This window comes from Scyliorhinus torazame, chromosome 11, assembly GCF_047496885.1.
Source record: "Scyliorhinus torazame isolate Kashiwa2021f chromosome 11, sScyTor2.1, whole genome shotgun sequence".
Classification (NCBI taxonomy): domain Eukaryota; kingdom Metazoa; phylum Chordata; class Chondrichthyes; order Carcharhiniformes; family Scyliorhinidae; genus Scyliorhinus; species Scyliorhinus torazame.
Genome location: NC_092717.1, coordinates 187561826 through 187589531, shown reverse-complemented (window position 1 = coordinate 187589531; position 27706 = coordinate 187561826). Strand labels below are relative to the sequence as shown.

The following is a 27706-nucleotide window of genomic DNA, read 5'->3' as shown; positions in this document are numbered from 1 at the left end:
TCTGAGCATCTTGGCAGTATTGAGACGGTGGGCATGGTTCTCCATTTTGGAGACTATGGGCAGGATTCCCCGTCCCGTGATGCCTGGATCGCATTTGCCGATAGGACGGAGAATCGGGCATCAGGGGGACATCAGTAGTGGCATCGAGCGCCGGTCAAACGCAATGCTCCGACCCCCGCTGGCACGGGGATCGAGGTCAGTGGGGGGGGGGGGGGGGGGGGTAAATGAACGCAAGTGGCTCTTAATGACCCATTTGCATCTATTTAGTAGGCCCAGCAGCCTGTGCTCTGGCCCTCATGTGGGCGCACATCACTTGTAGTCTCTACCAGCGTGGCCCTGGCGTGGTGGACCTCGCAGTGGACCAATGGGGCAACCCCCCTAAGGAGTCCATCTGAGGGCCACCCTCTCCCCCCATAATGCATTACCTGCCCACCCCACCTTTCCAGAACCCCACACCTCCCACACACCCTCCCCCGACACACAGACACTGCAGCTATAGTGCTACAGCTGTAATTTGTTTTCACTGCTCCTGTCTGGTCTGCTCTCCAGCTTCCCAACAGGGGTCTCTTTTCTGCAAGGGCCTCTGTGGGGGGGCCCTTTAGTTTGGGGGTCTATGTGGGGGAGGGGGTTCCTTTATTTAGGGAGTTTCTGCGGGGGGGTTCATTCTATTAGTGGATCTCTGTGGTGGGTGCATTTAGTTAGGGGATCTATGCAGGGGGTTCCTTTAGTTAGGGGGTCACTGTGGGGGGTTCCTTTAGTTAGGGGGTCACTGTGGGGGGATCCTTTAGTTAGGGGGTCATTGTGAGGGGTTCCTTTCATTAGGGGGTCACTGTGGGGGGTTCCTTCAGTTAGGGGGTCACTGTGGGGGTTCCTTTAGTTAGGGGGTCACTGTGGGGGGTTCCTTTAGTTAGGGGGTCACTGTGGGGGGTTCCTTTAGTTAGGGGGTCACTGTGGGGGGTTCCTTTAGTTAGGGGGTCACTGTGGGGGGTTCCTTTCATTAGGGGGTCACTGTGGGGGGTTCCTTTAGTTAGGGGGTCACTGTGGGGGGTTCCTTTAGTTAGGGGGTCACTGTGGGGGGTTCCTTTAGTTAGTGGGTCACTGTGGGGGGTTCCTTTAGTTAGGGGGTCACTGTGGGGGGTTCCTTTAGTTAGGGGGTCACTGTGGGGGGGTTCCTTTAGTTAAGGGGTCACTGTGGGGGGTTCCTTTAGTTAGGGGGTCACTGTGGGGCGTTCCTTTAGATAGGGGGTCACTGTGGGGTGTTCCTTTAGTTAGGGGGTCACTGTGGGGGGTTCCTTTAGTTAGAGGGTCACTGTGGGGGTTCTTTTAGTTAGGGGGTCACTGTGGGGGTTTCTTTAGTTAGGGGGTCACTGTGGGGGTTCTTTTAGTTAGGGGGTCACTGTGGGGGGTTCCTTTAGTTAGAGGGTCACTGTGGGGGTTCTTCTAGTTAGGGGGTCACTGTGGGGGTTCCTTTAGTTAGGGGGTCACTGTGGGGGGTTCCTTTAGTTAGGGGGTCACTGTGGGGGGTTCCTTTAGTTAGGGGGTCACTGTGGGGGGTTCCTTTAGTTAGAGGGTCACTGTGGGGCATTCCTTTAGTTAGGGGGTCACTGTGGGGTGTTCCTTTAGTTAGGGGGTCACTGTGGGGGGTTCCTTTAGTTAGGGGGTCACTGTGGGGGGTTCCTTTAGTTAGGGGGTCACTGTGGGGTGTTCCTTTAGTTAGGGGGTCACTGTGGGGGTTCTTTTAGTTAGGGGGTCACTGTGGGGGTTTCTTTTAGTTAGGGGTCACTGTGGGGTTCCTTTAGTTAGGGGGTCTCTGCAGGGGGTTTCCTCTGTTAGGGGGTCTCCGTGGAGCGTTCCTTCAGTTAGTGGGTCAATGTTGGGGGGATCCTTTAGTTAGGGATCACTGCAGGGGCTTTACTCTGTTAGGGGATCTCTGTGGCAGGTTCCTTTAGTTAGGGGGTGTGGTGAATGTATTCACCATAATGCAAGACACTGTAACCATTGTATCCACCTAATGTAACCTGTGACCTGGAAGTGGTGATACGAGCTGCTTCCAGGTACTGTACTGTAACCCCGGTGGGCTCCGCCCTCACCGGGACCATGTATAACCTGGCCACCTGCGGGTGGCACTCATCTGCACAACCGACTCTGGCTAGGCAAGTTCACGACTAATAAAGCCTTATGTTCACTCGCTCTCTCGCCTATTGGTGAATTGAAGTTATTTCTGAGGGTCACTGTGGGGGATTCCTTTAGTTAGGGAGTCACTGTGGGGAATTTCTTTAGTTAGGGAGTCACTGTGGGGAATTCCATTAGTTAGGGAGTCTCTGCAGGAGATTCCATTAGTTAGGGGATCTCTGCAGGAGATTCCATTAGTTAGGGGATCTCTGCAGGAGATTCCATTAGTTAGGGGATCTCTGCAGGAGATTCCATTAGTTAGGGGATCTCTGTGGGGGATTCCTTTAGTTAGGGGGTTACTGTGGGGGATTCCTTTAGTTAGGGGGTCTCTGTGGGGGATTCCTTTAGTTTGGGGGTCACTGTGGGGGGTTCCTTTAGTTAGGGAGTCTCGGTGGGGGATTCCTTTAGTTAGGGGGTCTCTGTGGGGGATTCCTTTAGTTAGGGGATCTCTGTGGGGGATTCCTTTAGTTTGGGGGTCACTGTGGGGGGTTCCTTTAGTTAGGGAGTCTCTGTGGGGGATTCCTTTAGTTAGGGAGCCTCTGTGGGGGATTTCTTTAGTTAGGGGATCTCTGCAGGAGATTCCATTAGTTAGGGGATCTCTGTGGGGGATTCCTTTAGTTAGGGGGTTACTGTGGGGGATTCCTTTAGTTAGGGGGTCTCTGTGGGGGATTCCTTTAGTTAGGGAGTCTCTGTGGGGGATTCCTTTAGTTAGGGGGTCTCTGTCGGGGATTCCTTTAGTTAGGGGGTCACTGTGGGGGGTTCCTTTAGTTAGGGGGTCTCTGTGGGGGGTTCCTTTAGTAAGGGGGTCTCTGTCGGGGATTCCTTTAGTTAGGGGGTCTCTGTGGGAGATTCCTTTAGTTAGGGGGTCTCTGCAGGAGATTCCATTAGTTAGGGGATCTCTGTGGGGGATTCCTTTAGTTAGGGGGTTACTGTGGGTGATTCCTTTAGTTAGGGGGTCTCTGTGGGGGATTCCTTTAGTTTGGAGGTCACTGTGGGGGATTCCTTTAGTTAGGGAGTCTCTGTGGGGGATTCCTTTAGTTAGGGGATCTCTGCAGGAGATTCCATTAGTTAGGGGATCTCTGTGGGGGATTCCTTTAGTTAGGGCGTTACTGTGGGGGATTCCTTTCGTTAAGGGGTCTCTGCGGGGGATTCCTTTAGTTAGGAAGTCTCTGTGGGGGATTCCTTTAGTTAATGGGTCTCTGTGGGGGGTTCCTTTAGTTAGGGGGTCTCTGTGGGGGGCTCCTTTAGTTAGGGAGTCTCTGTGGGGGTTCCTTTAGTTAGGGGGTCTCTGTCGGGGATTGCTTTAGTTAGGGGGTCACTGTGGGGGGTTCCTTTAGTTAGGGGGTCTCTGTGGGGGGTTCCTTTAGTTAGGGGGTCTCTGTCGGGGATTCCTTTAGTTAGGGGGTCTCTGTGGGGGATTCCTTTAGTTAGGGGGTCTCTGTGGGGGGTTCCTTTAGTTAGGGGGTCACTGTGGGGGATTCCTTTAGTTAGGGGGTCACTGTGGGGGATTCCTTTAGTTAGGGGGTCACTGTGGGGGATTCCTTTAGTTGGGGGTCACTGTGGGGGATTCCTTTAGTTAGGGGGTCACTGTGGGGGGGGTTCTTTTAGTTAGGGGGTTGCTGTGGGGGGTGTTCCTTTAGTTGGGGGTTACTGTGTGGGGTTCCTTTAGTTAGGGGGTTACTGTGGGGGGTTCCTTTAGTTAGGGGGTTGCTGTGGGGGGTTTCCTTTAGTTAGGGGGTTACTGTGGGGGGGTGGTTCCTTTAGTTAGGGGGTTACTGTGGGGGTTTCCTTTAGTTAGAGCGTTACTGTGGGGGGTTCCTTTAGTTAGGGGGTTGCTGTGGGGGGTTCCTTTAGTTAGGGGGTTGCTGTGGGGGGAGTCCTTTAGTTAGGGGGTTACTGTGGGGGGTTCCTTTAGTTAGGAGGTTACTGTGGGTGATTCCTTTAGTTAGGGGGTCTCTGTGGGGGTTTCCTTTAGTTAGAGCGTTACTGTGGGGGGTTCCTTTAGTTAGGGGGTTGCTGTGGGGGGTTCCTTTAGTTAGGGGGTTGCTGTGGGGGGAGTCCTTTAGTTAGGGGGTTACTGTGGGGGGTTCCTTTAGTTAGGGGGTTACTGTGGGGGGTTCCTTTCATTAGGGGGTTACTGTGGGGGAATCCTTTATTTAGGGGGTCTCTGTGGCGGGTTCCTTTAGTTAGGGGGTCTCTGAAGGGGGTTTCCTCTGTTAGGGGGGTCTCCGTGGTGGGTTCCTTCAGTTAGGGGGTCAATGTTGGGTTGGGGGGTTCCTTTAGTTAGGAAGTCTCACTCGGGGGTTCCTTTAGTTAGAGAGTTCTGGGGGTTTCCCTATTAAGAGGGTCTCTGCAGGGGTTCTCCTATTCTCCTAACAAGCTGGATGAACGTAACGCCAGACTTACCTCTCAGAGGGAAGTAAGAGACTGCTGTGTGCTCTGTTTCACAGAGACATGGCTCACCCCTGCCATCTCCGGACTGTGCCATACAACCTGAAGGCTTCTCAATTCACCGGGCGGACCGCACGGCATCATCAGGCAAAGCGAATGGTGGAGGGGTTTGCCTCCTCATCAACTCCTCCTGGTGCTTGGATGTGACGACTCTGGTGACCTACTGCTCCCCAGACCTGGAATACCTGACCGTGAAGTGCCGCCCATATTATCTTCCACGTGAGTTCACTTCAGCCATTATCACAGCGGTCTACATCCCACTCAGGCAGTAGTGAGGAAGGCGCTGGACGAACTATACACAGTAATAAACAACTACGAAACAGAACACCCGGAGGCCTTGTTCATCGTGGCCGGAGACTTCAACAACGCCAACCTCAAGAGTGTACTGCCAAAATTCCACCAGCACATCTCCTGTCCCACCAGAGGCGACAACACTCTTGACCACTGCTATTCAAAAATCAAGGGCGCCTACCGTTCCATCCCCCGACCGCACTTTGGGAAATCAGACCATAAGACGGTGCTCCTTCTCCCGGCATACAAGCAGAAACTCAAGCGGGAGAATCCAGCTAAGAAGGTTGTGCAGTGCTGGTCCGAGGAGACAGAAGAGTTCTTACGTGACTGCTTAGAGACAGTGGACTGGTCCATATTTAAGAACTCAGCGACCAACTTAAATGAGTATGCCACCACCGTCACAGACTTCATCAGCAAATGTGTGGACGACTGCATGCCAAAGAAAGCAGTACGTGCGTTCCCCAACCGGAAACCATGGCTCAATCGCGAGATTGACTCCCTACTGAAGGACAGATCTGAGGCGTTCAAGGCAGACGATCCTGACCTGTATAAGAAATCCAGGTACGACCTCCGTAAAGCCATCCGGAATGCCAAGAGAGAATATCAAACCAAGCTAGAGTCACAGACAGACTCTCGGCGGTTGTGGCAAGGACTAAACAACATAACGGGCTACAAAGCGAAGCCGAACAGTGGGCAAAATTCTTCTACCCGCCCCGCCACATTTCTGCCCCGACCGGCCGGCGGGAGTCTCCGTAACACCGGCCGGTCAATGGGGTTTCCCATTGTGGGGCAGCCCCACGCTGTCGGGAAACCCCCGGGCGCCGGCAAAACGGAGACTCCCGCCGGCGGAGAATGACGTCCAGTATCTCTGGCAGCAGCGCACCCCTCTCCGATGAACTCAATGCATTCTATGCTCAGTTCGAGCAGGTAACCAACAATCCGCTGGCGAGTGCCCCAGCAGCCCATAATTCACTCATACCCACCATCACAGCTTCCGAAGTCAGATTGGCCTTCCTGAAAGTGAACCCTCGGAAGGCGACGGGCCCAGACGTGATCCCTGGTCGTGCACACAGAGCCTGCGCGGACCAGCTGGCAGACGCATTCACGGACATGCTTAACCTGTCCCTACTCCACTCCGAGGTCCCCACCTGCTTCAAGAAGACCACCATCATACCGGTACCAAAGAAGAACCAGGCAACGTGCCTCAATGACTACCGACCAGTGGCCCTGACTTCAGTCGTAATGAAGTGCTTCGAGAGGTTGATCATGAAGCGCATCACCTCCATACACCCAGAACGCCTTGATCCACTGCAATTCGCATACCGCTGCAACCGGTCCACATCAGACACCATTTCCCTGGCCCTACACTCATCCCTCGAGCATCTCGAAAACAAGGACTCCTACATTAGACTCCTATTTATTGACTACAGCTCCGCCTTCAACACCATAATCCCAGCCAAGCTCATATCAAAACTCCAAAACCTAGGACTTGGCTCCCCACTCTGCAACTGGATCCTCGATTTTCTGACCAACAGACCATAATCAGTAAGAATGAACAACAACACCTCCTCCACAATAGTCCTCAACACCGGCGCCCCGCAAGGCTGCGTACTTAGCCCCCTACTCTACTTCCTGTACACACACGACTGCGTGGCAAAACTTGGTTCCAACTCCATCTACAAGTTTGCTGACGATACGACCATAGTGGGCCGGATCTTGAATAACGACGAGTCCGAATACAGGAGGGAGATAGAGAACCTAGTGGAGTGGTGTAGCGACAACAATCTCTCCCTCAATGCCAGCAAAACTAAAGAGCTGGTAATTGACTTCAGGAAGCAAAGTACTGTACACACCCCTGTCAGTATCAACGGGGCCGAGGTGGAGATGGTTAGCAGTTTCAAATTCCTAGGGGTACACATCTCCAAAAATCTGTCCTGGTCCACCCATGTCGACGCTACCACCAAGAAATCACAACAGCGCCTATACTTCCTCAGGAAACTAAGGAAATTCGGCATGTCCACATTGACTCTTACCAACATTTACAGATGCACCATAGAAAGCATCCTATCTGGCTGCATCACAGCCTGGTATGGCAACTGCTCGGCCCAGGAACGCAAGAAACTTCAGAGAGTCGTGAACACCGCCCAGTCCATAACACGAACCTGCCTCCCATCCATTGACTCCATCTACACCTCCCGCTGCCTGGGAAAAGCGGGCAGTATAATCAAAGATCCCTCCCACCCGGCTTACTCACTCTTCCAACTTCTTCCATCGGGCAGGAGATACAGAAGTCTGAGAACACGCACGAACAGACTCAAAAACAGCTTCTTCCCCACTGTTACCAGACTCCTAAATGACCCTCTTATGGACTGACTTCATTAACACTACACCCCTGTATGCTTCATCCGATGCCAGTGCTTATGTAGTTACATTGTATATGTTGTGTTGCCCTATTATGTATTTTCTTTTATTCCCTTTTCTTCTCATGTACTTAATGATCTGTTGAGCTGCTCGCAGAAAAATACTTTTCACTGTACCTCGGTACACGTGACAATAAACAAATCCAATCCAATCCAATCCAATTTTTGGGGTTTCCGGGGCGTCGGTGTGGAGTAGAGGAGGGGTGGGCAGCTAGTGCATTGTGGTGGGGGGGAGGGTGGCCATTGTATGGACTTTGGGGTCAATTCCCTTAAAGAGTTACCCTCTTGGCCCATCACGAGGGCCACTCACCCGATGAAGGAGCAGCGCTCCGAAAGCTAGTGATTCCAAACAAACCTGTTGGATTTTAACCTGGTGTTGTAAGATTTAGGAGGGTCCGTGCATGCGCCCGCCAGCCATCTCCGTGCCAGTGCATGCACGTGGTTGCCGTCTCCATGCCGGCGCGGAGCAACATGTCGGGGATTTTACAGCGGGCCGCGTGGAAGGAGGTAGGTCCCCTCCAGATCGCGGCCGCTCTTCGATCGGATGCCCCCGATTGCGGGCCTGGACCCACTGGAGGCCCAGCACGGAGTCAGATCCTCCGCTCCCCCCACCAGGACGTCCACTGTAGCTGCAGATCCGAGCTCCCGCCGGGTGGTACCAGGTTAGAACCATGGCGGTGGGACTCAGCGGGAGTTCGGCCCATCGCCCGCGAAGAATCGCCACAGAGACCTATTTCAGTCCCCCGATTGGCGTCGCGGCGACCGCGCGGACGCGATTGCCGCCGATTCTCCGGTCGCCGGAGAATCCGCAGCCTGGCGTCGGAGCAGCGTAGCGGGAATTTCCTGCCCCTGTTTTCCAATAAACAGATGATGGATGTTAGCACTTCCTGTTTAAAGCACACTTTGTCAGAATGAAGCACTAGGTCGAGAACAGCAGAGCTCCAGTTATGCTTTATATCAGACCCTAGAAAAATGTCTTCCAGTAGACTAAGCTGCACTATTTCCTATTCCCACACCAGCTGCATGCTGTTTGGTGTGTCTGTCTGAGAGAGGCAGTGCTGAGTTATGGGCACTTCTGTGCTGCAACCGCACAACCATTAGGATTCAAAATGGGACAAGCCCAACTCGCAGACTATCGATACAGCTAACAAATAGAAAGAAAGAAATTGCATTTATGTAGCTTCTTTTATGAGCTCCCAAAGTGCTTTACAGCCAAATATTTTGAATTGGAGGCACTATTGTAATGTAGGATAAACAGTGGCCAATTTTCACAAAGCAAGCTACTGCAAATAGCAATGAGACATGCTGCTTTAGTGATGCTGGTTGAGGGCTAAATATTAAACAAGACACCAGCGAGTATCATAGATTATCATAGAATTTACAGTGCAGAAGGAGGCCATTCGGCCCATCGAGTCTGCACCGGCTCTTGGAAAGAGCACCCTACCCAAGGTCAACACCTCCACCCGATCTCCATAACCCAGTAACCCCCATGGGACCTATGGTGATAAATTTGCCTCACGTTAGAGTCTCATCTAAAAGTTGGCACCAGTGAAAGCAGAACACTCCCTGTACCTAAGAGCTTTTAAAGAAATGATGGATTCAGGAAGGGTGACTGTAAAACCACTACTTCTCCTGGTTGGGGCGTCAGGCAGACAATTGTGTATTTATAATTGTCACTGAGGAAGTTAGGGCAGTGTGGTAGTCTGTATTAGGGGTATTATGGTACCTAGGTTGAGGCTGTAAGATCATTGGTGTGGGAGGTACCTGAGGCAGCAGTATCATTGGTGAAGCCTGCCTGCTGGTTCCGCCCAGTAAGGCGGAGTATAAGAGCCTGTGTCTCCCTAGCAGCTGCATTCTGTACCTGCGCTGCTGGGAGAAACATCTAGTCTAATAAAGCCTTCAATTGTCATCCAATTTCGCTACTGGAATTATTGATCGAGCATCAATTTATTGGACTAGATTTTAAAGAATGGAGCTCCGAATCAAGCCGGAGTGTCTGCAACTCAGCCCCCACGCGGTAAACTCAGCGGCAACCTTCAAACACTGGCTGGCGTGCTTCAAAGGGTACCTCGGGACGGCCATGATTGCACCCACGGAGGACCAGAAACTGCAAGTTCTCCACTCGAGGGTGAGCCCAGAGATCTACACCCTCATCAAGGATGCGGACGATTTCGAGGCCGCGATGGCCCTGTTGAAAGGACACTACATTTGTCCAGTAAACCAGGTTTACACTCGACATCTGCTAGCGACAAGGCGGCAAATCCCAGGGGAATCGCTGGATGAATTCTCCCGCGCGCTCCTGGTACTGGGTAGGAACTATGACTGCCCGCAAGTTTCAGCCAGTGACCACACAGCACTTTTAATCCGAGTCGCATTCGTTGCAGGTATGCTGTCCTCCCAAATCCGTCAGCGGCTGCTGGAGAAAGAGACACTAGGCCTCAAGGAGGCACGGGCCCTTGCTAGCTCCCTAGATGTGGCCTCCCGAAACACCCGCGTGTATGTCCCTGACCGCGCAACAGCCTCTTGGGCAGCGTAGAAACCACCCGCGGCCGACCCCGATGCATCCCCCCATAAGCTTGTGCCGCGTGGCTACCAGGCAACCCCGGGGGACACCGCTGTTATTTGTGCGGGCAAGCCAAGCACACTCGGCAGCGCTGCCTGGCCCGCTCCTCCACCTGCAAACGTTGTGGCAAAAAGGGCCATTTCATGGCGGCATGCCAGGCCCAGGCGGTCGCCGCTGTCTCTGGGGGTGAACCGGGGCCACCACCACAACTCTCTCCACCGGCCATGTGTGGGCCGCGGGCACCGCCGTCTTGTTCCCCAGGGACCACATGCGATGCATGGGTGCTGCTATCTTGCCCACCCCCAGCATGTGCGACCCGTGGGCTCTGCCATCTTGGCTGGAGTCTCAGGACCCCGATTCGGATGACCACATACCGCCTGAGGAAAATCTTCACCTTTTACCACGACTCGCCTCAGTGACCCTGGACCAGTCTCGGCCCCGAATGCACTCGACCGTGACGACGACCGTGCTCATCAACGGGCGCAAAACATCCCCCCGATCGACTCAGGAGCACAGAGAGCTTCATACACCCCAACACGGTAAGGCGCTGTTCTCTTCCGATACACCCAGTTAACCAAAAAATCTCCCTGGCCTCCGGGTTTCACTTTGTAGAGATCATGGGTTTCTGCGTAGCGAACCTCACGGCCCAGGGAAGAGAATTTAAAAATTTCAGACACTGTCCTCCCTCACCTCTGCGCTGCCACGCTCCTGGGAGTGGACTTCCAATGCAATCCAGAGCTTAACTTTTAAATTCGGCGGCCCTATACCCCCCCTCACTGTCTGCAGCCTCGCGACCCTCAAGGTCGACCCGCCTTCCCTTTTTGCGAACCTCAACCCGGATTGCAAACCCGTCACCACCAGGAGCAGACGGTACAGTGCCTAGGACCGGACCGTCATTAGGTATCGAGGCTAGCAACAGCCCCTGGAGAGCTCAAGTAGTGGTTGTAAAGACCGGGGAGAAGCATAGGATGGTCAGCGATTATAGTCAGACCATCAACAGGTATACGCAGCTCGACGCGTACCCTCTCCCCCGCATATCTGATTTGGTCAATCAGATTGCACAATACAAGGTCTTTTCCACGGTGGACCTCATATCCGCCTACCACCAGCTCACCATTCGCCCGGGCGACCGCAAGTACACTGCATTCGAAGCAGATGGGCGGCTCTACCACTTCCTAAGGGTTCCCTTCGGTGTCACAAATGGAATCTCGATCTTGCAACAGGAGATGGACCAAATGGTTGACCGGTACGGTTTGCGGGTCACGTTTCCGTACCTCGACAACATCACCATCTGCGGCCACCACCAGCAGGACCACGACACCAACCTCCGCAAATTCCTCCATACCGCAAGAACCCTTAACTTAACCTACAAAAAGGACAAATGCGTGTTCAGCACCGACTGTCTAGCCATCCTCGGCGTCGTAGTGCATGATGGAGTCATAGGCCTAGATCCCGAATTCATGCGCCCCCTCATGGAGTTTCCCCTCCCCCACTGCTCCAAGGCCCTGAAACGCTGCCTGGGATTCTTTTCATATTATGCCCAGTGGGTCCCCAATTATGCGGACAAGGCCCGCCCACTAATCCAATCCTCAGTTTTTCCCCTGTCGGCAGAGGCCCGCCAGGCCTTCAGCCGCATAAAGGCAGACATTGCAAAGGCCACGATGCATGCAATCGATGAATCCCTTCCCTTCCAAGTCGAGAGTGATGCGTCTGACGTAGCTCTGGCGGCCACCCTCAACCAAGCGGGCAGGCCCGTGGCCTTCTTCTCATGACCCTCCATGCTTCAGAAATCCGTCATTCCTCCATTGAAAAGGAGGCCCAGGCCATGGTAGAAGCTGTGCGGCACTGGAGGCATTACCTGGCCGGCAGGAAATTCACGCTCCTCACTGACCAACAGTTGGTAGCTTCCATGTTCAATAATTCACAGCGGGGCAAGATAAAGAATGATAAGAACTTACGATGGAGGATCGAGCTCTCCACCTACAACTATGAGATCTTGCAAAGTCCCGGGAAGCTAAACGAGACTCCTGATGCCCTATCCCGCGGCACATGTGCCAACGCACAAGTGGACCGACTCCGGGCCCTCCATGAGGACCTCTGCCACCCGGGGGTCACTCGATTCTTCCATTTTATCAAGACCCGCAACCTGCCCTACTCCCTCGAGGAGGTTAGGACCGCCACCAGGACCTGCCAAATCTGCGCGGAGTGCAAGCCGCACTTCTACAGGCCAGAGAAAGCGCACATGACAAAGGCTTCCCGTCCCTTAGAATGCCTCAGTATTGACTTCAAAGGGCCCCTCCCCTCCACCGACCACAACACGTACTTCCTGAACATGATTGACGAGTACTCCCGGTTCCCATTCGCCATCCCCTGCCCCGACATGACCGCAGCCACCGTCATAAAAGCCCTCCACAGTATCTTTACCCTGTTCGGTTTCCCTACCTACATACACAGTCCTCCTTCATGAGCGACAAACTGCGTCAATTCCTGCTCAGCAAGGGCATCGCCTCAGGCAGGACGACCAGTTATAACCCCCGGGAAATGGGCAGGTAGCGAGGGAGAACGGAATGGTCTGGAAGACCGTCCTACTGGCCCTACGGTCCAGGAATCTCCCAGTCTCCCGCTGGCAGGAAGTCCTTCCCGATGCACTCCACTCCATCCGATCACTGCTATGTACCACGACAAACGAAACAACTCATGAACGTCTCCTTGTCTTCCCTAGGAAGTCCTCTGTGATGTTGTATGAATTAAGTAATGGCATGATGGGGAACTGGTCAACTATTCGGTACAATGTAAGAAAAGCTGACCTAGCCATTTCAATGTACCAGACCCCTTTGTAAGAAATGCTGATCTAGCCATTCCAATATACCCGACCCCTGTAAGACTGATAAGGCTGACTCCGCATAACCTAAAGCATGAATAAGATCAGAGAAGGTCAAGCTATTCCAAAATGCCTGACCTCTGTAATTTCTGATAAGGCTAACTCGTCATAACCCAGGACGGTATGAAAAAGGCAAGATAAGGAATGGATGAGTCTTCTCTGACCTTTTAATGTTCTATCAAAGGACAAGATAATGGTATGAGGGATGAGACAAAGAGTCCTAGAAGATCAACAGGTCATGCCTGTTCCATGACATTGCTTATGTTTCTACTTCCGATCAAATTCCTGACTAAGCTGTAGTCACGCAATCTTGATAATGATAATGTATAAATACTGAATTGATTTTCTGTAAAAGCGCGGACTTGAGAAGGAATCAGCAGTGGTAGTAACTGCTCTCCGACCCAAGTTTCAGCCAAAACTGCATGCGGTCATTTCGTAAATAAAGGCTTGTTATTTTACCATGACAAACTCTTGTTGAGTCTTTACCACAGTCAAAGAAGCAGGAAAATATTGACATCTACATTTGGCGCTGCTGAGCAGAACCAATTCCCTGAGTAAATTCCGTGGGGGACTGAAGAAGTGATCGAGCCACGACCCGGAGGGAAGAGACGAATGCCGGCACAAGGTAAGATTCACCTTGGTCTCTCTCTCTCTGATCGGTGATATGACCCCTCGTCCCTGATGGAGGAAACTAACAGGTGACGGTTCTCGAATCTAAATTGGACTGTGAGTAGAGTGTTTAGGGTCAGGGACCCGATTGTGGTTAGCCTCAGGTCAGGGACCTCTTGATCTCGTTTTCAATCCGGATCAGGTTTATACAGGCTTACGTTTGGGTCAGGGGCCCTGTGATTTGATTTTGGTACCAGGAACTTTTTTCACATTTTTTGCCAGAGGCACAGTATACTGACGTTATGGGACAGAGTTTAGACAAAACAGGGGGCAATTCTCCTTTGCTTTTTATGTGTTCAGAGACCCCTTCTCAAGAACGTAATTACCGACGATTATCTGCTGCACAGTAATTTAGGTAAAGATATTTGGCCACTAGGCGGCACATGGGACTTGGAAAATTGCCTGTGGCAGAAAAAGCCATTTGGAAAAAAAATGTAGATTCCAAATGGAAAACTTTAATCTCAGAATGGAAAAAAGAGTCGACTAGGCGCCACGAACAATCACTATTAATGAGTTGGAGGGAGGTCGTGTCTCACTAACTTGATAGAGTTTTTCGAGGAGGTCACTAAGATGATTGATGCAGGTAGGGCAGTAGATGTTGTCTATATGGACTTCAGTAAGGCCTTTGACAAGGTCCCTCATGGTAGACTAGTACAAAAGGTGAAGTCACACGGGATCAGGGGTGAACTGGCAAGGTGGATACAGAACTGGCTAGGCCATAGAAGGCAGAGGGTAGCAATGGAGGGATGCTTTTCTAATTGGAGGGCTGTGACCAGTGGTGTTCCACAGGGATCAGTGCTGGGACCTTTGCTCTTTGTAGTATATATAAATGATTTGGAGGAAAATGTAACTGGTCTGATTAGTAAGTTTGCAGACGACACAAAGGTTGGTGGAATTGCGGATAGCGATGAGGACTGTCTGAGGATACAGCAGGATTTAGATTGTCTGGAGACTTGGGCGGAGAGATGGCAGATGGAGTTTAACCTGGACAAATGTGAGGTAATGCATTTTGGAAGGGCTAATGCAGGTAGGGAATATACAGTGAATGGTAGAACCCTCAAGAGTATTGAAAGTCAAAGAGATCTAGGAGTACAGGTCCACAGATCACTGAAAGGGGCTACACAGGTGGAGAAGGTAGTCAAGAAGGCATACGGCATGCTTGCCTTCATTGGCCGGGGCATTGAGTATAAGAATTGGCAAGTCATGTTGCAGCTGTATAGAACCTTAGTTAGGCCACACTTGGAGTATAGTGTTCAATTCTGGTCGCCACACTACCAGAAGGATGTGGAGGCTTTAGAGAGGGTGCAGAAGAGATTTACCAGAATGTTGCCTGGTATGGAGGGCATAAGCTATGAGGAGCGATTGAATAAACTCGGTTTGTTCTCACTGGAACGAAGGAGGTTGAGGGGCGACCTGATAGAGGTATACAAAATTATGAGGGGCATAGACAGAGTGGATAGTCAGAGGCTTTTCCCCAGGGTAGAGGGGTCAATTACTAGGGGGCATAGGTTTAAGGTGAGAGGGGCAAAGTTTAGAGTAGATGTACGAGGCAAGTTTTTTACACAGAGGGTAGTGGGTGCCTGGAACTCACTACCGGAGGTGGTAGTGGAGGCAGGGACGATAGGGACATTTAAGGGGCATCTTGACAAATATATGAATTGGATGGGAATAGAAGGATACGGACCCAGGAAGTGTAGAAGATTGTAGTTTAGTCGGGCAGTATGGTCGGCACGGGCTTGGAGGGCCGAAGGGCCTGTTCCTGTGCTGTACATTTCTTTGTTCTTTGTTTGTTCTTTGTATAACGCCCGTAAAAAAGGGATTGAGTGTGTGGACGGTAAATCAAAAAATTGGGAAATTTTAAAATTGGAATGTGAACTTTGGGATAGGAAGCATCAAGAGACAGAACGACAGGGCAGCAATAAGAAATCACCGGGTGATAGGCAGGTAGGACTAGCCCATCAGATTAAACAAAATGAGGATCCTCCCAGTTGCCCTGGCATGCCGATGTTTCCCTATTCAGGCGATACAGAGGAAGAGGAGGAGTTGGCCCCCAGACCCTCCTTTTATCCAGTGCTCCCGCTGCTTCATTGCCACCATCACAAGTCCATCCTCCCACTTATGGTCCCGCTGCCAATGAAATTCCCGCTGTCACTTCTCCCGTGGCATCATGTACCAGGTCACAAACGCAACTCCTAAATATGGAACAACCCTACACTTCTGTCAATCAGGCTCTTCTGGATTTATCACTTCAGCCTAAGGAGGAGGAGGAGGCTTTTCCGCCACCACCACCCCCCCGCAAATTATCCCATTAGGAGTGTTATAAACCCCCACGCTGGTGATAATGATGAATCATTCATTGGGGTGTGGCAGGCTTTTAAACCCCCGGAACAATGTTTGATCATGGCCGAATGTCCATTCTGTAAAGACGACCCAGAAGGGTTTACTGAATTTCTGAGACAAACTGCGACCATGTACGGGGCTACCGCACGTGATCAGTATTCACTCATTTTTTCATCACTTCCCCCAGAGTTAGGGGAAAGGTGTAAACATGAATTGGGACTTCATGGGGACAGATGGACGGCTTTCAGCGGCGCACACCAAACGGAGGACGATCAACACACTTTAATGTTCCCCGTGCTAAAACGGGCTCTCCATAAGCCCGTGGACATCTCCAGACTCCTTGAATGTACCCCCACTTCAAAGGAAGACGGTTCAGAATTTTTTGACCGCTTTTGTGGCGTGTACACTCTTTACTCCGGGGATATTGCTTTTAATGCAGGAACACAGTCTCCCCAATCCAATGCTCTACTAATGCAGGTATTGCCTGACTGCGTAGCATCCAGTATTAAAACTAATAACATGGACTGGTCTGACAATTCTAAATCGCAAATGAAACGGGCTGTGTCTCATTATTGAAGCAATGGCCGGGAATGTTGCATTCCTTTCATGGTTACCCGGGTTCTCGGTGTAAACCTGGCCGGACGTGATTTGCTGTGTCCCTTGCAGGTGGAAATTGTTTGCCTTGATAACGGCATTACAATATCAGCTATCCCGCAAGCCCAGCTTTGAAATTTCCCCCTTTTTACTACTCCACAGTGGTGGTCAGTTAATTTTGATCCCTCCCACTTTTCACCTCCCTTAGATATTCCCCATCCACATGTAACTCTTTGCTACAATCATACGGGATGCTTGACTGAATTGGAGAGCATTTACCAAGAGGCTCTCGGTTCTCTACAATCCATTTCCTTTGTAGGCCTCGCTGAGGGTAAAGAAGGTTCTGCCTTTCTTGTTGCAGTGCCCCACGGACTCTGGCATCAGTCGGGACTCGTGGCATCCCACATGACCCTTAATGTCAACGAAGGCTACAGTGGCAAATCCTTGGGATTTCTGGCAGCTGCACTACGAGGACAAGCTGATCCTTCCTTTGCTGGACGGCAAACCTTCCCCGAAGGCACTTTAGAATTTTTTTCCCAACCATTCTGTCTAACTGATACATTGCACCACCATCGATCAGTCCAGTCTCCGATTTCGGGAGTCCCCACAGATTTATGGCCGCTTCCAAACACGAGGTTGGTCTCACTAATGTACCTCCTGTCATTATTAATGTCAAGCCTGAGATGCCCTTGTCCTCCATTTCACAGTACCCTTTACGCCCTGAGGCTGAAGAAGGAGTCTCGGTCATGATTCAATCTTTTCTTCAACAGGGAATTTTGATACCATGCCAATCGCCCTGTAAACCCGGATTCTTCCAGTTCCTAAGATAGGAAGACCATCCGAATGGCTTTTGGTCCAAGACCTCCGGCGTATTAATTAGATCGTGGAACCCTTACAATCCTATTGTCCCAAACCCAGCTACGATCCTTAGTAATGTCCCACCTGAAGCGACTGTTTTTACCCTTGTGGATTTACAGCATGCCTTTTTTGCGATACCCCTCGCCCCTGAATCACAGTATTGTTTGCCTTTACATTTAAGGGCAACCAGGGCTCCCACAGGGCTTTATTAATTCTCCAACCCTTTTTTCACAGGCACTGCACTCCCTGTTAGCGACATTAGCACCCCCTGGTGGATCCACCATTATCCAATATGTTGCCAGCCCTGACTTCGTCGCTAACCAGCGTGACACCGTTTATCTGCTCATCCGCCTCCATTCGTGGGGATATGCGGTCCCGCCCGCTAAAGTTCATAAAGGTCAACGGCAGGTTGAGGTACCCTCAATAATGATGCTTAGAGATTAAACTGTAAAGAAGGCTTTATTAGGCTAATAACTATGCTACAGATTTGGACGATAGCTGACTGCTATACAGACCATGAGGCAGGCCTTTATGTATGGCTCCCAGATGGGCGGAGCCAGAGGCGGAGTCCCCAGGGTTCCAAGCCTGGTCTTAAAGGGGACATCACCTTACATGATGATAAGGCAGTAACCGTTCATCACACAGGTCAAATTTTTGGGTGTCCTAATAAGTGCTACTGATCGCTCCCTTACTTGGGAACGTATTACTCCTATGTTGCAGATCCCATTTCCTACTTCGCCCAAGCAGGTGCAAACTTGTTTAGGACTGGTGAACTTTTGCAGACAATGGATTCCGAATGTTAAGGTCCATACTAAAGAACTAACTCCTTACTCCTCTCAAAAGGCTCCTCTTAAGATTGAACTACCCGATTCAGCAAAGCAATCTTTTGTTACTCTCAAAGACGTCCTGGCTACCGCCCCAGCGCTAGGACGACCTATGTATGACAGACCCTTTCAGTTGTACGTTAATGTCCTTGATGAATGTGCCACTGGTGTTCTAACACAGGAACACGGTGACCGATGTCGCCCGGTCGCCTACTATTCTACTAAATTGGATCCTGTAGCTTGCGGTCTACCTCCCTGCACCCAAATTCTTTCGGCTGTCCATTTGATAGCACAGGCGGCTTCTAATCTGACCCTTCACCAGCCAGTACAAGTGCATACCTCGCACTCTATTGTGGCTCTCAGCAAACCCAGCATCTGACTCAAGCCCGCTTGAGCCGCTATGAGGTTTCACTATTGCAAAACCCCTCCCTCTCTTTTCATTACTGTTCTACCTTAAATCCTGCTGTGTTCATCGAGCAGCCCCCCGATAACCTTGCTGACCCACCGCCCGGATTTAACTGATCGGCCTATTGACAATCCAGATCTCATTTTTTATGTTGATGGCAGTTCCTCCATTTCTCTCACTGGTATCCCACAGTCGGGATATGCCGTTGTCACAGATACTGACGTTTGGGAAGCAGCAGCCTTCCAGAAGCCGAGCTATTCGCCCTTACTCGAGCATGTATTTTGGCCGCAGATAAAAGTGCAAACGTTTACACCGATTCTAGGTATGCCTTTGACCCACGATTTTGACCGCCTCTGGCAACAACGAGGCTTTCTCACCTCTGCGGGAGCTCCCATTCAAAATGCTCTTTGGGTTAAAAATCTCCTCGATGCTATTCAGCTTCCTCATCAATTGGCAATTATTAAATGTGCTGCGCACACGAAGGGGGACACTCCTGTTCAAATAGGGAATGCCGTGCTGATTCAGCTGCTCAGGCTGCGGCTATATCAGCCTCTTTGATTGTTCCCAGTGGGACTAATCAGGCTCTAAATCAGGTACCTGTATTAGGAACGAAGGGCATGCCAGAGATAACTGAGGTTCAAAATTTACAGAGAGACGCCTCTGATTCTGAGCGCGCACTATGGAAGTCAATTGGGTGTTCGCACTCCTTGACACGGGACCTCTGGCTTACTCCAGTTGGTCAAGTTTGTCTTCCGAATTCTTTATTGCCAGTACTTATTGATTATTTGCATTCTTGTACCCATCTTGGCAAGGAGGGAATGATACAGCTACTCCTGATAACTTGGTGGCACCCAGATTTGAATACAGCAGCGCAAATGCAGCTAGATCGATGCCTCATTTGCATGAAACATAATAAGGGTAAAGGCATTAAATGCCCTCCAGGAACCACTCCCTTGCCAGGTGGCCCTTTTGCCTATATACAGCTTGATTTTATTGAATTACCAAAAGTACAGTACTATAAATATTGTTTAGTAATAATCGATGTGTTTAGTAAATGGATTGAAGCCTTCCCCACCACGAATTGTACTGCACATACGGTGGTGAAGTTGTTGATAACAGAAGTCATTCCTCGTTTTGGGGTACCCAAAATGGTGAGCTCAGACAATGGACCACATTTTGTGGCTCGGATCAGTACTGAATTGTGCAAAGCACTCGTAATTAAACAGCAACTGCACTGCTTGTACCACCCGCAGACAGCAGGCATTGTGGAAAGAGCCAACGGGACTTTAAAAGAAAAATTATCTAAATTGACTGAAGAAACTGGTTAAATTGGCTAAAGGTATTACCCTTGGCATTGTTTCACATGCACGGACCGGACTGTCAGCTGCAGAGATAATCTGTGGTCGGCCAATGAGGACTCCCTGGGATGCCCATGAAAAACCCCTGGAGGGAGTAGACCTCCATGTGATGGGGGAACAGATGCAGAACTATTTGAAGCAATTAACATTTTCTCTGAAGTTTCTCCACTCACAGGTGAAACAGGCTCATCTCCCAGTGACAGCAGGGACAGCCGTCCCTCGATATCCAATGATCGAACCCTGAGATTACGTATTGGTGAAGAACTGGGATGGAAAGAAACTAAGACAACGCTGGAGCGGACCTTTCCGAGTACTGCCGACACGGCGTCCGTCAAGCTTGAAGGACGTTCAAGTTGGATACATCTATCCAATTGCAAGAAGATAGTCTCCAACCCAGACGTGAACACAGGATGAAGATCTTCATTATAATTTTTGAACTCTCTGGGCTATTTAGTCTTAATGGCCACTCGGTAGTAAAAAAAACTAACTACCCAGGAACTGCATTCCAATACCAATTTATATATGTCATATCTTTATGCTAAAAAATTGAATGTAAGCAAGTGTTGGGTTTGTACTCACATCCCCGTCCATTTGAGGGAAGGAATACCTCTCCAATCCCTCCCCTTCCATATCGCAGAGACAGTTGAATGGATTTTACGACAAAATTAAACAGGGATCAGGGGAGATATGGAAATATGGAGATCTGCTGGCTATGACATGACTAAATTTTCAGCTTCGTATCAACCTACCTATAACCATGCCTTGACTCCACCCTCCCTCACCGTCCATTCGAATAATGTTCAAGGTTCCATGGGTTTTAATAAATCAGGGAAAGGAAAGTCGATGGGGCAAAGTAGGTGCAACCTGACAGTTGACTGGCAAGGACCGGTACCAGGCATATTCAACAAGGGCATGTTTAACTGTGATTGGTCCAGGGTATGGAATATAACCTCTAATAGCTCATGGGGCCAGACATCCCCAATCCCCTGGATGACATTAGCTGAGATTTTACGGCCGATAATGGAACATATTTCATATGCGGCACGAAAGTATATCCATGGCTCCCCATTGATTGGACAGGATCCTGCTTTCTCGGATATATAGTACCCCAAATGCGTCACCTACCCACCCTTAAGCACTACCCCTCGCGAGCCAAAAGGACTATTACTAAAACGGAACAGTTCTTCATGATTGCCTTTCCATTGTGTGGAACGGGTAAGGCAGCCAACGAACTGATCCACATGGCCTCAACATTGGAACAACGTAACGGCAGCAGAAGCCAGGAAAACTGGACAGGCACTTGCCGAGGTCTCAGCTGAGCTGGTGGCTGTCCGGACTGTGGCATTACAAAATCGACTGGCTTTGGATTATCTGTTAGCCTCGCAGGGAGGAACGAGCGCTCTTGTAGGTCAGGAGTGCTGTACTTATATTCCAGATGGCTCTGAAAATATCACCAGCCTGGTTAAGATACATTAAGAGACAGGCTGATCAAATTCAAGAGATTGGCAATGAATTTCACGACTATAACCCACCGGGTTGGCTAGGATGGTTAGGTCACGGATTATTTGATTGGATCTTTAAGGCCTTCATGCTACTACTACTAATGCTACTAGGCATAGGATTGCTTGGTTGCTTGTGTAAATGCATTTTCAATCGAGTCATGGATATACCTATTTAAATAGTTGTTATGATATGACAAAAGGAGGGAATGTGATGTTGTGCGAATTAAATAATGGCATGATGGGAAAACTGGTCAACTATTTGGTACAATGTAAGAAAAGCTGACCTAGCCATTCCAATATACCAGACCCCTGTAAGACTGATAAGGCTGACTCCGCATAACCTAAAGCATGAATAAGATCAAAGAAGGTAAAGCTATTCCAAAATGCCTGACCTCTGTAATTTCTGATAAGGCTAACTCGTCATAACCCAGGACGGTATGAATAAAACAAGATAAAGAATGGATGCGTCTTCTCCGACCTTTAAATGTTCTATCAAAGGACAAGATAATGGTATGAGGGATGAGACAAAGAGTCCTAGAAGATCAACAGGTCATGCCTGTTTCATGACACTGCTTACGTTTCTACTTCCGATCGAATTCCTGACTAAGCTGTAGTCACGCAATCTTGATAATAATAATGTATAAATACTGAACTGATTTTCTGTAAAAGCGCGGACTTGAGAAGGAATCAGTAGTGGTAGTAACTGCTCACCGACCTCAAGTTTCAGCCAAAACTGCAGGCGGTCTTTTGTAAATAAAGGCTTGTTATTTTACCATGACAAACTCTTGTTGAGTCTTTACCACAGTCAAAGAAGCAGGAAAATATTGACTTCTACACCTCCTCCGGGACCTCGCTCCCAATCTGGCTGGCAGCTCCTGGACCCATTCTGCTCCGCAAACATGTGCGGGCGCAAAAGTCGGACCCATTGTTAGCTCCTTCACGCTAACCCTCAGTACGCCTACGTGGCGTACCCCGACGGCCGGCAGGATACGGTCTCCCTACGGGACCTGGCGCCCGCTGGATCCCCACCCACACCCCCCCCCCCCTATAACCCCACCCTCCCTCCCACCGGCACACCCCACGGCTTTCCCATTTCCAGGTGGACCGGTTCTTCCACTGATTCCACCCAGTGGTGACGAAGCTACCGAAGAAGCCAAAGTCACGCTCCCGGAGTCACGGATGCCTGAGCCAGCACCTGCATCACCGTCGAAACTGCGACGATCACAGAGGACAACCAGGGCCCCCGATCGACTAATTGCTTCATTCTGATATGTACATGTAAAATGAATACTGTAAATAGTTATGACATGTAATAAGGCAAAACACTGTAGAACCGATGGGTATCACCATAACCTCTACCACTGTATGACGCGAGACCAGAATCCCCGCCGGACTCTTTTTTAACAGGGTGTGAATGTGGTAGTCTGTATTAGGGGTAGTACGGTACCTAGGTTGAGGCTGTAAGATCATTGGTGTGGGAGGTACCTGAGACAGGAAGATCATTGATGAAGCCTGCCTGCTGGTTCCGCCCAGTAAGACGGAGTATAAGAGTCTGTGTCTCCCTAGCAGCTGCATTCTGTACCTGCGCTGCTGGGAGAAACATCTAGTCCAATAAAGCCTTCAATTGTCATCCAACCTTGCTTCTGGAGTTTTTGATCGAGCATGAGACAGCGTAAAGAAAAAATTATTTGCTCAGGAAGGTAAAGGAGCAGAAAATATTTTACCACAGGTGGGGTCAATTTTAATTACCTTCACCTGGCAGGAAAAGGGGCAGCAATACCTGTAAAGTGAGGTTAGTCACCTTACCCCCCCCCCCCATTCAGAGAGTGGCTGACTCGGTTGTGAAAGGGTCTACAATCGGGTGCCCACAACCCCCAGACAACCTGAATTCAATATGGAAATTGAGGTCCTATCATAAAAATAACACCCTGATTAGCTTTTTAGGTCACAACTGGAACCTGTGGAGTGCAAACTCCAAACACTTGCACCGGCAAGGGACCCCTGAAGATTTATTCAATTATTTTTGCGAGCTTTGCAGGAGCAAGAGTGCTGGGCTGCTGCTGCCCCAGGATCCCCATCCTCCTCAACTGCAATGACCCCCACCTCCCTCTCCCCACGTCAGCTTACCTGGCAGGCAGCCACCCTGGCCCAACCTGAGGTCTCAATCTGGAGAGCTGATTGTTGGCACCGCACAATCGCCTACCAAATTTGGAGCCTCATTTCAAAATTGGAATAGTTGGCCAATCAACACCCCCTTAGCTCATCCCCCAAGAGTCAAATCAACCACAGGGAGGCAGAGACCATTGCATCTCCTGAGAGAAACCTGAATGGCTATTGAAGGCAAAGAGAGATACAGAAGGCCTATGGGGAAATAGAATTAAGTTTTAGATTGCACTGTCAAAGAGCTGTAACAGACAAGATGAGTCTCATGGCCTCTCTCTGTGCTATAAAGCTCGACAGTTTACTCTGAGGGGCTGGTTTAGCACAGGGCTAAATCGCTAGCTTTGAAAACAGACCAAGGCAGACCAGCAGCTCTGATGGACACACAGTGTCCCGTACCAGCCTCCCCGAACAGGCGCTGGAATGTGGAGACTAGGGGCTTTTCACAGTAACTTCATTTGAAGCCTACTTGTGACAATAAGCAAATTTCATTTCATTTCATTTACGAGGTCACTCCAATCTAACGTAATAAATTTACCTTTTGCAGGAAGAGCACAATGAAAGGAATTGTTCCTGCTCGGACTGACTCCAGTCCAAACAGTGTCTGTGGCGTTCGAATGAATAGCTTTGTCTTCCCATAGGCAACATCCTGCTGGAAGCCATGTTGGTCTATAATCATACGGGTCGCTTCCAGATCTGTTGACATGAGGTGATTGGGCCAAGTGTACTCACAAATCATCTTATACCTGAAATGAGATGCACATATTAAAGCATGTTCAATTGATTAACATACCTGATAGGACATACATTTCTAAATAACAAGGAGTACCTTCACCACTGGGACCAAAAGGCTCATGGAATTGTTAGAAAGAATCGCAGGAATTTGAGGAGGAATTTTTTTACCCATATAGTAGGGGTTTGGAACTCACTGCCTGATAGGGCTGGAGAGGCAAAATTCCTCATCACATTTAAAATGTGCTTGGAAATGCACTTCAAGTGTCATGACCTACCAGGCTATGGACCAAGAGTTGGAAAGTGGGATGAAGCAGGATAGCATTTTCCCGGTCGACATGGATAAATGGGCAGAATGGCCTTCTTCTGTGCCATAATATTCTCAGAATTTTTGATGTGGCTGATGATGAAGGATTGCAGTCCCTCTGTGGAAACCTCAGTAACCCTTGTTATGGGCCAGGGTTTAGAGAATACCAAAATGTATCATGGAGTTCACCTGACCCACAACTTTTAATAGATTGTGGTATGGGGAGCACACGGCCCACTCTACAGGTGTGGTACAGCAGAAATGGAAAAGTATTTTTTAAAGAAAAACAATGTTTATTCTATGAACTCAAGTAGACCTTTTTAAAACATACAGTGAACATCTTAGCAACCATTAATTCAAATACAACCCCCAAAGAATACAACACTAAGTAATCCTTAAGCTGTCCTTTTAACATCCATAGGACAAAAGCACATTAGGTTTACATTCACTACTGAGAACATTTATAATTCTAAATTCACCAAATGATCAAGAGATAGTCTTTTCATGGCAGAGAGATCAATTGTACACCTGCTCTGTCTGGCTTCAGCTCCAAAACTGAAAACGAAACTAAAGCACACCCTGCAGCAAACAGCCTAAAACAAAAGTAAAAAGCTGAGACAGCCCAGTCCCACCCACTCTCTGACATCACTGCAGTAATAAACACCCATTTCTTAAAGGTACTCTCACTACAGATATTTATATACATACCCATTTATAAACACCCAGGGGGCAATTCTCTGAGCCCCGCGCCGGGCCAGAGAATCGCCGCAACCGCGCCACGAGGCCCCGACGCCGGCGCATGATTCTCCGAGGTGCGGAGAATCGGTGCCATTTGCGCCGGCGCGTTTAGCACGGCGCCGGCCGCTGGAATCAGCGGGGCTGCCGATTCTTCAGCCCGGATGGGCCGAGCGGCCACCCCGATACGACAGAGTCCCGCCGGCGCCGTTCGCCCCTGGTCGCTGCCGGTGGGAACTCTGCAGGAACGGTCGGGGGGTGGCCTGTGGGGGGAGAGGGGGGCTCCTTCACCGCGGGGGGGGGGGGCCTCCGATGGGGTCTGGCCCGCGATCGGTGCCCACCAATCGGCGGGAGGCCTCTCCCCACCCCGGGCCTACTTTCTGGCGCGGCCGGCCCCTGAACACCGACCCCATGTTGGGTCGGGGCCAGCACGCGTAAGAAGTCCCCCGCGCATGCACAGGTTGGCGCGGCCCAACTGCGCATGCGCGGGTTGGCGCGGCGCCCATTTGGCACCTCTTAAGGAGGCTGGAGCGGTGTGAATCGCTCCAGTGCCGTGCTGGCCCCCTGTGACCGACCGAATAGGTCATACCCGGGCCCGGTTCGCACCATCATGAAACGCGATGGCGTTCACGAAGGCGCAAACACTTGGGCTCAATATTGGGGGATTGCCCCCCCCATTTCTGAAAGGTACTCTCACATGACACCCTGTACCTTGAACTAGACTGAATCCTTCTACTGATTGACAAGGTAACCACGTTCCTGAATAGAATCTGGAGTGGGTAGCTCTGCCACTCCTGTTTCTCTCAGCTTCAAAGAGATTTCGGGGAGAGTCTATGCATGTTAGCTACCAGGTCCTTTAGAATGCATTCAATAAGGCTCGACACAAGATTATATTGGCATCAATGATGGCACATAGAACTGGAGTTTACCTCATAATAAGGGTTGATAATTTGTTACAAGGTAAGAAAGAATAGAGATAAATGGTTGTCCTCTGCTTGATGGCTTGTGATGAATGGATTTGTATGGGAACCGCAGCTTTTCAATGTATATATTTTAATGGCTCGGAGGAAGAGGGAGAGAGTTATTTACTCTCTTACAGATAACATTAAGTTAGGAGGCACATTAACTTCAGTAGCTGGTAGCACAGTGTTACAAAGAAACATGGACAGACTACATGAATGGGGAAAACTGTGATGGATGAGTTCAATATGGATAGGGTAATAAACACAGAAGATGCTGGAAATACTCAGCAGTTCTGGCAGCATCTGAAACATCGTTAACATTTCAGGTCAAAGACATTCCTTCAGACTTGAAGGAAGAGAAATATGCCTTCTTTTTAGGCAGTCCCTTGGGATCGAGGTTGACTTGCTTCCACTCCAGTTGGAAGGGCTCTGAAATGGCTAAGTCCAATGCATGATCTGCAGACTTTATCACATGCAGTTTAGGTAGTGTTGGTGAATTGGGTAGGTGGGTTGTTTGGGTGTTTGTGTGCATTGACTTTGCCTCTGAATTTTCCCACCAAATCTCTTGATGTGTTCAGTGGCTTCCCAAAAGCGTCTTCTCCATTTTGGACGGTCACAAGTCAGAGTCTCCCAGGAGTTGATGGGAATGCTGGACGTCTTCATAGATGCTTTGAGGACATCCCTAAAATGTCCTCCTGCAAGTTTCCTGCACCAACCGAGTAGAGCAGTTGCTTCGGGAATCTGGGGCGTCATTCTCCGCCGGCGGGAGTCTCCGTTCTGCCGGCGCTCGGGGGTTTCCCGACGGCGTGGGGGTGCCCCACAATGGGAAACCCCATTGACCGGCCGGTGTTACGGAGACTCCCGCCGGCCGGTCGGCGCAGAAATGTGGCGGGGCGGGTAGGAGAATTTTGCCCATGGTGTCAGGCAAATGAACCCAGCGGAGCTGGCTTTGAGTGATTAGTGCTTTGGTGCTGGGCATATTGGCTTGGGAGAGGTTACTTATGTTAACCTTCCTTACTACTGGATATGGAGGCACCACTAGTCGTACTTCTCGTGTGTTTTGAGGCATCTGCTGTCGATCATTCAAGTTTTCAAAGCAAATAGGAGCAGAGGGACACTAAGTGGCAATTTATCAAGGCCAATCCACCTAACCCATTCATCTTTAGACTGTGGGAGGAAAGCGGAGTATCCGGAGGAAGCCCACGCAGACACGGGGAGAAAGTGCAAACTCCACACAGACAGGACCCCCTAGTTGGTAAGTTGGGGCATTGCGGGGGTCCAGAGATCACAATGGGGGGTTGAGAAATCAGGACGGTATTTAAAAATGTCTCTGTTGTCAATGCAGGAAATGAGGCTAAGTGGGGCCCGGCGGGATGTTCCTTGACAAAGGCCAAAAAAACCCTAGAGTCCTGTTCAATAGCGGGGTCATTCTCGGCACTGCAGGCACTGACAAACACCCCGCTAAACATGCCCAAAACAGG

At 50.1% G+C, this 27706-nt stretch overlaps 1 protein-coding gene across 1 annotated transcript in view; it reads right to left on the bottom strand.

Annotated features, from left to right (window-relative positions):
• Positions 1-27706, bottom strand: part of LOC140385722 (unconventional myosin-Id-like) — a 264080-nt gene that overhangs the window by 78975 nt on the left and 157399 nt on the right. The window contains exon 16 of the mRNA XM_072468175.1: positions 24028-24235. Coding sequence (XP_072324276.1) covers positions 24028-24235 — 208 coding nt within the window. The remainder of the gene's footprint in view (positions 1-24027; positions 24236-27706) is intronic.